At 38.2% G+C, this 14,223-nt stretch overlaps 1 protein-coding gene across 1 annotated transcript; it reads right to left on the bottom strand.

Annotated features, from left to right (window-relative positions):
• Window positions 1–708: 708 nt before the first annotated feature.
• LOC147569928 (uncharacterized) lies at window positions 709–4,316 on the bottom strand. The gene is made up of 5 exons (XM_086656496.1): window positions 4,099–4,316; window positions 2,398–2,573; window positions 1,918–2,016; window positions 1,687–1,838; window positions 709–1,244 (listed from the first exon to the last, which is right to left on the bottom strand). Exons 2-5 carry the CDS (start codon window positions 2,569–2,571, stop codon window positions 869–871), a joined length of 801 nt encoding a protein of 266 aa, XP_086512622.1. The 5' UTR covers window positions 2,572–2,573; window positions 4,099–4,316; the 3' UTR covers window positions 709–868.
• Window positions 4,317–14,223: the final 9,907 nt, after the last annotated feature.

Genomic DNA, 14,223 nt, shown 5'->3' with positions numbered 1-14,223 from the left:
ATTTTTTGTAAAACAATCTCATTGATTTTTTATACCTTCATAAGATTCAACAGAAAACGTTAGTACAACAATATTTGCAGTACAACAAAATCCAACAAAAAGTTAGTACAACAGTATTTGCAGTACAACAAAATCTTAACGGCAAGGAGCAGTAATGCCAATGGGTCGTTACCATTCTACTTCATCACTAGTCACGAATTAACCGTAACCAGATACAACATATTCGGAACATCCTTCTGTTCAAATTCTTTGACCCATACGGATACTTGTATACGTATCATGTATTTTAAAACGAAATATTATGCTTTTGTTTGGATCTCCCTCTTGGAGTTTGACTAAGGAACTGATATAGCATCTCTTTCATGGCTTGTATTTTTTCAGTACACTCACTCAAAAATGCATGGCCAGGGGCGCAGAAGGATATCTCCATCTTCACTCCAACTAATATTTGAAAACTGAGTCGAAATCAATATTCGAAATCTGACTCGAAGTCTTAACTGACTCCAGCCAGACTTAAGAATGTTTCACTTTCCTGAGTCGCAGTATCCGATTCAAGTTGATTTTCGTTCCATTTAAGTCATGTAATTCAGATTTAGACGAGTCAGATTCAGACAATGACCGAAAAGAGCACCTAACACATTTTTTTTTTCTGAAGAACTAGAAATAGAGTAATAGACAATGTCAAAGAATCAAACTATTCAAGAACTGTAACCTGGAAAATCAGCATTTAATACATCTAGATTACCCTCAAAGTATCAGTACTACTATTACAAAAAAGTCACAAACATTTCTGTGCTTGAAAAATAAAGAATTTGGTCATGGAAGAGAAGAATACAGACATAGAAAGACACTATTTAGTGTGATAGTTTCATACTCCAACACTGCCTAACCAGATGAACAATGGAAACTGAGCTAAAGCCATGAAAAGTAAGAGATAATGATGCTTGCTTGAATCATAACTTCTAACCTCTGCAAATAGGACTCTTTTCATGGTCTTGACAAGGAATACTCCCATACACAAGCAGGCCCACGGCATCACGAAATAATACGAGTAACTCCACATGAGTCTTCCCAAAACCGCCACACACATTCCAGTAAATGCGTATCCAGCATATGCTACTATGTCTAGTAATGGTGCCTCTCCACTTCCTAACGAATATAATGAAACCTTAAGTAGTAGGACCTGAAAGAACCAGCCGATTAATCCCTTTGTGAATTGCAGACTTAAAGCTTCTGGGCTAAACCTGCACATATCCATATAAACAAGAAAGATTAAAGTTAAAGGCCAAAAAGATTGACTCGTTTTAGAATGTGAATGTACCACATCTATCGTTCTCTTCACGCCAAAACCTTTTCTTTATTACCACAATATTAGATTATACCATGTTTACACAGGCCCGTGGGCTCAGAGAAAGATGGTTTGAAATTTCGATTTTCTTTTTGACAGGATTCTGCTCTCACCTTGTATTAATGAATTTTTTGAGGAGTTAGAAAACTTGGATATATTTTCGTTTCTTATGACCTTTTTTTTGAGACAACAAGAACATAAATCCTCAGATCATCTCTATATAAGCCTCACATATCGTAAGAGGCGTAAAAGTAAATTAAGAAGTGGGGCAAGAACATAATACTTGGCCTGTGTATATGACATGTATACATTAGAAAAAAAAAATTCAGCATTCTTACTTTCCAGAGAGGCCCAGCAAGAAGCCGGCGAGAACAACATAGGTACCAAAAGCCATCAAAGGGATGTATAAGTCCGGAGCATTTATATCGTAGACTGGAGGTTTATATGAAAGCCTGCCTCCAACGGGCTCTGTTATTCTTGTCCAGTGTCCCTATTAAATAAGGTTTAGTGACTCGCAATAGAAAGAAGAAAAAAAAAAAAAAAAAGAATTTGGTTAATGTTTTTCATACCCTGTGCAAGAACGGAAACAGAACAACTTTCAACTTGTTCCTTACATACTGGTCGTTCACTTGGAAATAGTACTGAGGATCTGAAAAGTACCTACTGATCTGCTCATATATCAAAAGCTATGAATTAGGTTTCTCTCCTACATAATACCCAAAGAAGTTTAGGCTGTTTATCATATAAGGGGTCCAAGGGTACATGTTAAGTCATAATTCTTCAACTTTTTCTTAACGAGTCAAAGTTCAACTCCACTCACTGATAGTACCATTTTCAATTTTTTTCACGTCAAAAAAGGAAATATTTATGTCTTAAGGCACATGTCAGGAAAACCCTCCATATAATAAAAAAAACACTTAGAAATTTGTTTTTTTATTTTACTCTCAAGAAACGACTGTGACGCCCACTTGAAGTGGTAATGTGTCTCCACTGAGGAGACCGTGGTTCAAGTCTACTGTTTCAAAAGAAACTTTCTAGAGGTAACTTACATTACTTTGAACATACTCGGAACTCGACCCAAAGATTTTCTCTCCATATGCTCCCAGCCCAGCTCTAAATAACTTTGAACCAGCTTCATAGGATGCTGCACTTCCAAATGGAGAAGGCTGAGGGTTTAATGGCGGTCTTGGTACCCCAGGCTGGCCTCCCAGATTGTCATACATTGCTGAAAGAAGAGAGTAAATAATAAATAAATAATAGGATCAAATTGACAAAAAGTACAAACCAAGAAGACAAGTTATATCATCCAACAACTGCGAAGTGCCAGTGGTGCAAATGTGAATCCAGAAACAAATTAGCTTTCAATTTCTTTTTTGAAAAAGGATAAGAATGTATTGATCCCAAGCTAGGGAACTCTACCCAAAAGGGTCTAGACATGCTTTAAAGAAAAGCCTCCGGGTTCAAAGTGAAGTCCTTAAAAGAGAGATGCCAATTTTTACTCTTGGCCCAAAAGAAAACAAGCGCTAGAATATACGAAAAAGCCAAAAGGTTCATGAAATAGGTCTTTCTCCTTTGAAGGTGCCCCTATTTCTAGCTTTTCAAATGCTCCAAAGTGTAGCATGAGGGAGCAAAGACCATAAGTTTTTCCGATTAGCTTGAACAGGTAGATGCTCCCACCCAAATATCGAAATCTTAGAGTCTCTTGGCAGAAGAGAAGTAATATGTGCCACTTGCACAAAAAAATCCCAAACTCAGTGTATGTGAAGATGTTTTGTGGTCTCTTCCTCCCGCTTACCTAACACCTTTTAACCAAAATCCCTCCCCACTTAAGATTGTCAATGGTAGGAACTTTGCCAAGACAAGCCAACCACATAAAAGAAGATTCATCTTCACAGGTCTACCTTTCTTCCAAATACCTATATAAGGTAAGTCCATGTTCATGTTTGCTGTCTTTGTGTATTAGCATCACTTGGAAAAAGAATGATGATTTAGCAACCGGAATATTAGCATGTTTTAGGTTTCAAGAAGATACAAGCCTATCAAATTTTGTGATTCCCAAAAAACTAGGATGAAATCCAATTTTTTTTATTAAACGACTGAAAAAGAAAATCCTAATCGTTAGAATGAAAGAAATCAGAGTCCTCTTTGTCAATTCCCATCGACTAAGGTTGAGTCTTCTTCCATCCTAACTCCCAAGTTGTGTAAATTATTGGATTGTCCTACTATATATATATATATTAATTAGCACCAATTAGGGTCTTTTTACATCAACTGAACTCAAAGGAACTTCCTGGGAAAACCTTTTTGCAGGCAGAGTAGTAATTAACAAAGATTGAATCTTCAAAGTCAACTTAAGGATGCAAATACACAACTAAATGAGCATCATCCCAGTGAGCTCTAGAAATACAAAATCTGTGTATATATTTCGTCATAGCAGAAAGGTAAAAAATGACAAATTAGGGTTCGAAAATGAGAATAATCACGTCACATATAGATTAGTAATAAACAATCTAAATGGAAACAAACCTAATTTACTCTTCTTAAAAGAAATCAATTAGCATTTATGAAGGATGAACCCTAGAAAACAAAATCTTATACGCGATCGTGAAACTGTAAGGAATAAAATATTACTGCTGAAACCTAATCTCGATCTCAATAAACTTTCATGGAGTTGCAAAAAAGAAACACAAGCTATGGATCTTAACATATGGAAGAAAGAGAAAAAGTAGAGAGAGAAAGAGAGAAGTAACCTCCGGAGCTTCGAGGAGACGTAAATGGTTTTCTTGTGAAGTCGATGGAAGAGAGAGAAGATTGAGAATTACAAAGAATTTGCAGAAATTACGTTCGTAGTTTATAACCAGCGCGAAGATCTTTTCCTTTGATACCAAGGAACAAAAAAAACTCCTTTTTCTTTCAAACCGCCCCAAGATTTTACACCCCAAAACGACACATGCTGCTATCGGCACCCGGCCTAATGGCTCTTTTGGGTCCATGCTCCGGGGTGGGAATCGGTCCGGTCGGGACGACCGCGGGCCTTAACTTCATCGGTCGGTCTCGGTCGGGCACCCAAAATCAATGTTCGCCTATTTACTCGGTCGGTCCGGTCCGGTCAAAATCAACATTTCCATTGACCAAATCCCGCTTGTGACCGAGAGACCGGTCGGGACTCACCGGTATCGGTCGGACGGTATCGGGCCAAACCACCTAATTTACAATTAAATAATACCTAAATGAAAAGTTAAAATTAGATTTCATTAACTATTCTTATACTCTAAAATACCACTTAGACTTAGACTTGGTCACTTACAATTTACATGTAAGGCTAATGCTTTCAACAAAAAAAAAGTAACATTACAATATTGTGGGTATTTAAAATAACAAAAGGGAAAAGTGAGATATTAGTATATTAGTTACAAAGGGATATGACGGGCCTATCGGTCGAGGTAGGTTGTTATTTCGGTACTTAATAGTCGGGCCTATCGGTATTAACCATCGGTCTTTAATCGGACGGGTTAATCGGTCCGGTCACCCGGTCAAAGGGATATGACCATTTCCCGCCTGCTAACTACCCGACTGGCGGGCCGGGCTTTTCCCGTCACGGGTATCGGGTACCCGCGGTACCTAACGGACCTGGGCGGACCCAAGCGGGTATCGGGCCTCCGGGCTGTTATCCCACCCCTATCCATGCTTATTGACCCGATATTAAATTTTGAAACAAACAGGCTACAGTGCAACTAAACTACTGGCCTAAAGTCTAACGAATTAAATGACCCACCTAACTACATTATGTATATCTTTTAATAAACCAAGTCTAATAAATCATGGATTCCATCTCCTCTAAGAATCGAACCTTTGAATGATGGACACACTCGAGTATGATCGAGTGGAGACGAAGGAGATGTTTATCTCGGTTGATGACCGAGTGAGAGGAAGAGAAGGAGTCAGTCTCGGCTATAACCGAGAAGTGTATGACAACTCTCGGTTGAAGCCGAGAGTGATGGTGAATGTATTCGGGTATAACCGAGAGAGAAGAATGGTGCTCTCGGTTATAACCGAGGATGATTGTTGTTGATGAACTCGGGTGAAACCGAGAGATGGGGATTGATAAGCTTGTTGATCGTGTGTGAGAGAGAGGGATAGGTAAATACCTTGCTTTATTAACACTACAACTTGTATATTACATTGTGTATGATCTCTTTATATAGGTTTACATGATAGAGTTTGAAAATAACAAAACTAATCTAAACTAAACTAATCCTAATATCTAAGGAATCCTAGTTGTAGTAGGATTCCTATTTGGACCAAGTCCACTCGGTTTGGCCGAGTGGAGTGGACCTTCCAACACTCCCCCTCAAGTTAGAGCGGGAATGGAAGTAACGCCTAACTTGCCAATTATGTTCTTGAACGGTTCTGCCCCAAGTGGCTTTGTGAAGATATCCGCTAACTGATTTTCTGTACTGGTGAAGCGTGTGGCAATGACGTTGTCTTTAATCTTTTCACGAACGATGTGGCAATCTATCTCAATGTGTTTTGTACGTTCGTGGAAAATGGGATTATCAGCAATATGAAGAGCGGCCCGATTGTCACAGTAAACTGTCATCGGGTCAGAGTGGTCGATTCCAAAATCAAGTAGTAAATACTTGAGCCATTGTAATTCGCATGTGAGGATGGCTAAAGCTCGATATTCTGCTTCTGCCGAAGATTTGGCAACTGTGGGTTGCTTTTTTGATTTCCAGGAGAGAGGGCTGGATCCCAACATTGTGAAGTATCCAGTAGTGGATCTACGGGTGGAAGGGCAGCCAGCCCAATCTGAATCACAGTATCCTGTAATATGGAGAGAGCTGTCTGCGGATAAGAAAACTCCTTTATCAAGAGTACCCTTCAAGTATCGTAGAACGCGGTGAGCTGCGTCTAAGTGTACTTGGCTAGGTGTTTGCATGAATTGACTGAGGTTGTTTACAGCGAAGGTGATGTCCGGCCGTGTAACTGTTAGGTAAAGTAATCTTCCTATGAGACGACGGTAAACTGACGGATCTGGTAAAGGTGTACCGTCGGTGGGACTGAGACGGAGTTTTTGTTCCATGGGAAACTCAGAAGGACGTGCAGCGGTGAGTCCAGAATCTTTCAAAATATCAAGAGCATATTTCCTTTGACATAGAAAAATACCTTGTGATGAGCGAGATACTTCGATACCAAGGAAGTACTGTAGACGGCCCAGATCTTTTAGTGAAAAAGCTTTATTTAGGAATATTTTTAACTGGGAGATAGCATGATCATTATTTCCCGTGATAATTATATCGTCGACATAGACAAAGACATAAATTTGAGTGGAGTGAGATCTAAAGGTGAAAAGAGAATAGTCACTTTTAGACTGAGAAAAGCCACGTTCGATGAGAACAGACGAAAATTTTGAAAACCATTGTCGGGAGGCCTGTTTGAGACCATAAAGAGATTTATGGAGACGACATACTTTAGACTCCCCCTGAGACGAAAAACCGGGGGGTAATTTCATGTAAACCTCTTCATCGAGGTCTCCTAGAAGAAATGCGTTATTGACATCCAATTGATGGAGATTCCAACCTTTAATGGCGGCAATTGAAAGAAGAACACGAACGGTTACTAATTTAGCAACTGGAGCAAAAGTGTCATTATAATCCAACCCCTCGATTTGGGTGTAGCCTTTGGCTACTAAGCGGGCTTTATATCGTTCTATGGAACCATCGGAGTTGAATTTAATTTTATACACCCATTTACAACCGATGGGCTTTTTAACGGGTGGTAAACCAGTGATTGTCCAGGTTTTATTTTCTTCCAAGGCTGAGATTTCCTTGGCCATGGCCTCTTTCCAATGAGGGGACTTCATTGCTTGAGTGAAAGAGGTTGGTTCGGTAGTTGATAATACCGAAGAGAGAAATTGTTGATGAGAATTTGAAAACGAATTTATGGAAAAATAGTTTTCAAGCGGATATTTTATAGTGCTTGTATTGGAACACACATAATCATCAAGGTGACTAGGTGGGCGGCGGGACCGGACCGGTCGGCCGGAATCGGCAACGACGGAGTCTGAGCTCTTGTCGTCGGATGAGGGGTTCGGCAATGGGGAGTCATTGCTCGTCGGTGAAGCAGACTGTTCTGGAGGCACACCAGAAACGGGGTCCCCATCACGGTCTGCTGAAGGCACTTCTGATGGGGAAGACGGTCCTGTGCGAACAGGGCCTGTAGTCGGGTCACCGGAGGTGTCTGAAGGCACCCCCTGTCCCGAATCCAGACTCGCGGGAACAGCAACAGCAGATTCATCGGTGAATCTGCTGCTGTCCGGCGGTGATATGGATTGAGTTTTATCGGTTGCCGGAAACACGAACGTGTCGTCGTCGTCGATGGAGATGAAGGGTGTCGGACGCGAGCTAGAGGGTTTGACCGTTGGTTCGGATGACATCGGGAAACGATTTTCAAAAAAGGTCACATCACGCGAAATATATATACGTCGTGTGGAGATATCATAAATTCGATAACCCTTTTGTCCATTAGGATAACCAAGGAAGATGCCGGCGGAGGAACGAGCGTCCATCTTGGTTTTGACCAAAGGGATTCGGGCATAACAAAGACAACCGAATACACGTAAGTGTGAAAGATTCGGAGGAGAACCCATGAGGACTTCATGAGGTGATTTTCCATCAAGGATAGGTGTAGGTAACTTGTTAATGAGATAGACGGCGGTTAGAACGCATTCTCCCCAAAAGGAAAGAGGGAGATGAGCTTGAAGACGTAAAGAACGTGCCACTTCAAGAATGTGACGGTGTTTGCGCTCAACAACTCCGTTTTGTTGAGGTGTATAGGTACAACTACGTTGGTGGGAAATTCCTTTTTCAAGAAACCAATGTTGTAAAGAATTATTCATAAATTCGGAACCGTTATCCGATCGAATTGTCTTAATGTTGCAATTGAATTGTTTGTTTACGTAATTAGAGAAATTCATAATTAACGTATTTGAGTCCGATTTGGAACTCATGAGAAATATCCAAGTGCAACGTGAAAAGTCGTCAACGAGGGTCAAAAAATAACGACACCCGGAGGTGGAGGGAACCGGAAAGGGACCCCATAAATCCATATGTACTATGTCAAAAATACGTGAAGAAGAAGTAGTACTATTTGGAAAAGGTAAGCGACTTTGTTTGGAAAGAGGACATAATTCGCACGGTACTTTATTCGATAAAAAATTAAACTTCATACATGGAAGTCTAGAATTAAAATATTGAAAACGTGAAAAAGATGGGTGGCCAAGACGGCAATGCCATAAAACAAAAGACTCATGACTAGAATTATCTCGAACTAGATTTGAAACTGAAAGGATGGGACGCTCCGTGCGAAGGAAATAAAGGTCGTCATGAAGACTACCATGCCCAATCTCCGTCTTCGTTTTTCAGTCCTGAAAAAGACACAAATCACGGTCAAATAGGACGGTACAACGAAGTGATTTAGAAATCTGAGATATAGATATGAGATTAAATTGAAAAGAAGGGATGTGAAAAACATCCTTCAAATAAAATCTATTCGTAAAATAGATGGTACCAATATGATCAACCTTGACTCGGGAGTCGTCTGGTAATCGGACGTATAAATCCGGTGGTGCAAGGGAATAAGAAGAGAATCTTGAAAGATTGGAACAAATATGTTTAGCCGCTCCCGAATCAATAACCCATGGAGGATGAGAAGAAGAAGAGTACTTACCTGTGAGATTGATGAAGGGATCCTTGTTGGTGCCGGTAGAGTTGTCGGTTGGTTGTCTATTCCGGTCTAATAATGCTAAAATACCTTGATATTGCTCATTGGTAAAAGTTGACGCTGCAGGCACCCCCGAATTGTTCATGGCCGAACCATTGTTATGGTTCATGGCCGAACCATTATGGTTCATGGCCGAACCATTGTTGTCTATAACCGAGGCAGTCACGGCATCTTGTCGTGTTCGGTTTCTTCCACGTTGACCATAGTTGGGTGGATACCCATGTAATTTGTAGCATGAGGAAACATCATGTCCATGAATTTTGCAATTTTCGCAAAAGGGTCGAGGACGTTTAGTACGTTGTTTATCGGAACCGTTGAATCGGTTATGTGAGTAATCGTTGGAACCAACGGCAAGGGCAGCAGTATTGGAGTCAACATTCATAGGAGTAACGAGATTTTGTTGAACCTCTTCTTGCTTGATAAGTGAATGTATTCGAAGAATTGAAGGGAAGGGTTCAATTAATAAGATTTGACTCCGAATTGATGAGAACCGGTCATTAAGACCTTGAAGAAATTCCATAGCTCTATCTTGGTTGGTTCTTTCAACCAAAGAGCGACCATGTCCACATATACAAGGCTCGGTGATTAGCAAGGAATTGAGTTCATCTTGAAGAACCTTGAGGTGTGTAAAATATGTAGAAACGTCTAGATTCCCTTGTTTGAGACAAGAAATAGCTCTCTTTAATTGAAAGATTTTAGGAGCATTGGTTTGATGGAATCGATCAAAAAGATTCTTCCATATATCGGATGCCGTCTCATCATATAATATAGAAGATCAAAGAGGTGGATCTACCGAATTAATAAGCCAACTAGAAACGAGATCGTTACATCGTCCCCATTGTTCTAATTCATTAGGATCGGTGGGTTTATCGATGCTTCCGTCTACGAAACCTAGTTTGCCTTTTGCTCTTAAAGCTTTGGACATACCTCGAGACCATGAGGAGTAATTATCACCCGTTAGAAGCGGTGTAATAAGAATAGTAGTAGGAGAATCCGAATGGTGAACATCAAACGGCCCACTATTGAGATTAGTGTGAATTTGAGAAGTTTCCGAAGTTTCGGGAGTAGTCATGATTCAAGAGAAAAAAAAATTTGAAGGCTCTTATACCATGTGAAAAGGTTAAACCTTTGAATGATGGACACACTCGAGTATGATCGAGTGGAGACGAAGGAGATGTTTATCTCGGTTGATGACCGAGTGAGAGGAAGATAAGGAGTCAGTCTCGGCTATAACCGAGAAGTGTATGACAACTCTCGGTTGAAGCCGAGAGTGATGGTGAATGTATTCGGGTATAACCGAGAGAGAAGAATGGTGCTCTCGGTTATAACCGAGGATGATTGTTGTTGATGAACTCGGGTGAAACCGAGAGATGGGGATTGATAAGCTTGTTGATCGTGTGTGAGAGAGAGGGATAGGTAAATACCTTGCTTTATTAACACTACAACTTGTATATTACATTGTGTATGATCTCTTTATATAGGTTTACATGATAGAGTTTGAAAATAACAAAACTAATCTAAACTAAACTAATCCTAATATCTAAGGAATCCTAGTTGTAGTAGGATTCCTATTTGGACCAAGTCCACTCGGTTTGGCCGAGTGGAGTGGACCTTCCAACATAAACCAAGTCTAATAAATCATGGATTCCATCTCCTCTAAGAATCGAACCTAAGACCTCTAGGATTTTGGAGTTTATGTCACCACTTGGGCTACCAAGTGTTGACTATATCAAAAAAGGATTTCCACTGGAAAAATATCCACCAACCATTTTTTTAGTGTCGTAAAGACTTCACTGCCTCCACCACCACCACTATCGTCTCCATCTCCTATCATCTTCTTCTCGAGGCTAGGGTGTCAGTCTATCGATTTTTGAAGTCGACTAAAACCTTAAGGATTGAGTAGATTCCGTAGAGATATATAAAATTCAAACTCTAAAGTTTCAGTCGATTCCAGAGAAAGCCAAGAGAATGAGGGAAAGCGTTATTGGAAAACAATGATGTTTAAGTTAAAATGGAAGGTTGAAGATAATAGATGAATAAAATAATGTCGATCACTATACTTCAAAGTCCGAGAATCTCGGTTTCTTTTAGACAGTAATTCACTTCATTCTGGTATGAAATCACGAGTACACACCAGGTCAGGAATTATGCCTTCAAGAAAAGATGAAGCCCTTCAATGACTGTTTGGTTCAACATATGTACGCTTTGACCAAGAACACTTTGTATCAATAAACTGATAATACCAAAGTAAACTGACTTCGAATTGACAAACGATATATATAACAAAATACCCCAAACATCAATTCTTCCCACTTAAGTAAAAACTAGAAAAAAAAGAGAGAGAGAGAGAAACATTCGTTGGATCCATCCCATGCACCATTCCAAAAAGAAACTTAATGGGCATCACACCCATTCATTTCCTTCTTGTTTGTTAATTAAAGGATTTTTGAGTTTAAGGTCCAAAAATAGGGGGGGTAATTAGTCATATATCCACTCCTAAATCAATAAATAAAATAAAACCAAAATAAACCGAAAATGTAAAATAAGTCCAAAAATTCACTATTTGGTGGGCCCCATGCATCAATCCTTTAATTTTCTCTCAGATTTGCCCTTTCATAAATATTTTTTAACCATTGGTAAACCAAAGGTTTATAATGGTTGAGTTAATACAATTATTCTTTCTATAAATTTTATGAAAGAATATTTATGGTGGATATTTAATGTTAATCTTTATTTCTAAAACTTATATTTTTCTAAAGTAACCTACCAAATCAATGGATATTTACCTAAAACTAGTTTCTCTCTCCCAAACACGAGTTTCTCTTTCTGTAACTATATGTTCTTTGAATTCAAGAAAATATATTATTTCCAAAACTGATATTTGTCTAAATTAACCTACCAATTCAATGAATATTTACCTAAAACGAGATGCTCTCTCCCAAAAACGATTTTATCTCTCTGTAACTCTATGTTCTTTGAACTTCAAGAAAGTATGAATTTGTTTTTTATCTCTACCTCGATCCAATTAAACATCTACAAATTCTTTTGTGAGGTTAAAAAGCAAACTATTTTGCTAGCATCTTACTGATTCTACTAGCATATTTTACATTCTACTAGCATCTGATGAATGAATTGGACAAAGTAGTTTAAAAAGCAAATACTATTTAGCTAGCATCTTATTGATTCTAATAGCAATTTTTACATTCTATTAGCATCGGTTGAATAAATTTGAATACAGTAGTTTAAAAAGCTAGAATATTTTGCTAGCATCTTATGAATTTGTTACAATAGGTTAACAAATACTTTTTAGTAATTTTATGAAAGAATATTTATGGTGGATATTTAATGTTAATCTTTATTTCCAAAACTTATATTTTTCTAAAGTAACCTACCAAATCAATGGATATTTACCTAAAACTAGTTCCCTTTCTCCCAAACACGAGTTTTTCTTTCTGTAACTATATGTTCTTTGAATTCAAGAAAATATATTATTTCCAAAACTGATATTTGTCTAAATTAACCTACCAATTCAACCAATATTTACCTAAAACGAGATGCTTTCTCCCAAAAACGATTTTCTCTCTTTGTAACTCTATGTTCTTTGAACTTCAAGAAAGTATGAATTTTTTATTTGCTTTTTATCTCTACCTCGATCCAATTAAACATCTACAAATTCTTTTGTGAGGTTAAAAAGCAAACTATTTTGCTAGCATCTTACTGATTCCACTAGCATATTTTACATTCTACTAGCATCTAATGAATGAATTTGATAAAGTAGTTTAAAAAGCAAATACTATTTAGCTAGCATCTTATTGATTCTAATAGCAACTTTTACATTCTATTAGCACCGGTTGAATAAATTTGAATACAGTAGTTTAAAAAGCAAGAATATTTTGCTAGCATCTTATGAATTTGTTACAATAGGTTAACAAATACTTTTTAGTAATTAAAATATATTATGTGAAATTGTTTTTGTTACATTTTCAGTATTTTACTAGCATTTTCTTGATTCTGTTACCATCTGATATGAATTTGTTACAATAGGTTGATTCTAATAAAATTTTATGCTGGTAGAATCTTATCGAGTCTAACAACATTGTTAACATTTTATTTTAACGTTTGTTTTTTCTTACTCTTCACTACTGTAGATGATGAATGAAACCATCAATCGATTCTCTCTCTCTCCCACTCGATGCTTTCACCTTTTTTACTCAGTTTAATTTGGGCGTCGATGATGGATGAAATCAAAACCTAGTTCATATATTAGAAAGTGACGATGCTTCCTCTCTCTCTTCGGTTTGCTTTTGTCTAATTCTAATAGAAATATAAAAGAAAGTATTCTGCTAAACGGTAAAGGTAACTATTTTTTCGGAAGGAAAGTTTGTTTTTGAGGAAATCATTTAACGAATCTCTAAATATTATGGTATATATTATTTTAGGTTATTTTTTTTAACTTAGGATAGGTTAGACAGTAAAAGAGAATGAGAGGATAGACATGTAATTTACTCTGAGTGGATTTATTTTCTATTTCAGATTATCTTTGGTCTCTAGACTCATTGATCATGCAATTTTGGACTTAAAACACATCCCCCGTTAATTAAAGATGGCATTGCCACCTTTTCATCCAAGAATCCCTTCACGACCAAGTGCCCCCATTTAATTATTGAAATTTTTAACGAAATCGTAAGACAAAATATTGGTCCGAGGAGGTGGATCTGATAGCCGGTCGGTGGTTGAGATGGGAGGAGAGAAGGTGAAGAAGCCATGATTGGGTGTTTGGACACGGTGCTTATAGAGAAACTTAAAATGATCTCAATGCTAATAGAGTTGTCTGCTTAGAGTCATTCAGTGAGGTGTCTTTAATAGCATACAAAAGTGTGATAGTCTCACGTCGCCCGAGAGAGTGTCTGAAACCTGGACTATAGGTGTACGTCTGTGCTTAATCAGTGGCAAAATCTTTTGAGTGGGCTGGTGGAACCTTTAGCAAGAAAAAAAATTGTACTTGTTGGCTTGTGTCTGAAGCACCAAAAACAAAGGCAATACCCTTAACTAGTAAAGCTTAGGACGCCACAAAAATAATATTATACTCTTGC

The sequence above is a fragment of the Eschscholzia californica genome, unplaced genomic scaffold (assembly GCF_041429995.1).
Source record: "Eschscholzia californica isolate CP2 unplaced genomic scaffold, dmEscCali1.0.p SCAF_1, whole genome shotgun sequence".
In the NCBI taxonomy this organism is placed as follows: Eukaryota; Viridiplantae; Streptophyta; class Magnoliopsida; order Ranunculales; family Papaveraceae; genus Eschscholzia; species Eschscholzia californica.
The sequence above is the reverse complement of the archived record's forward strand: the minus strand, read 5'-3'. Positions and strand labels throughout refer to the sequence as shown.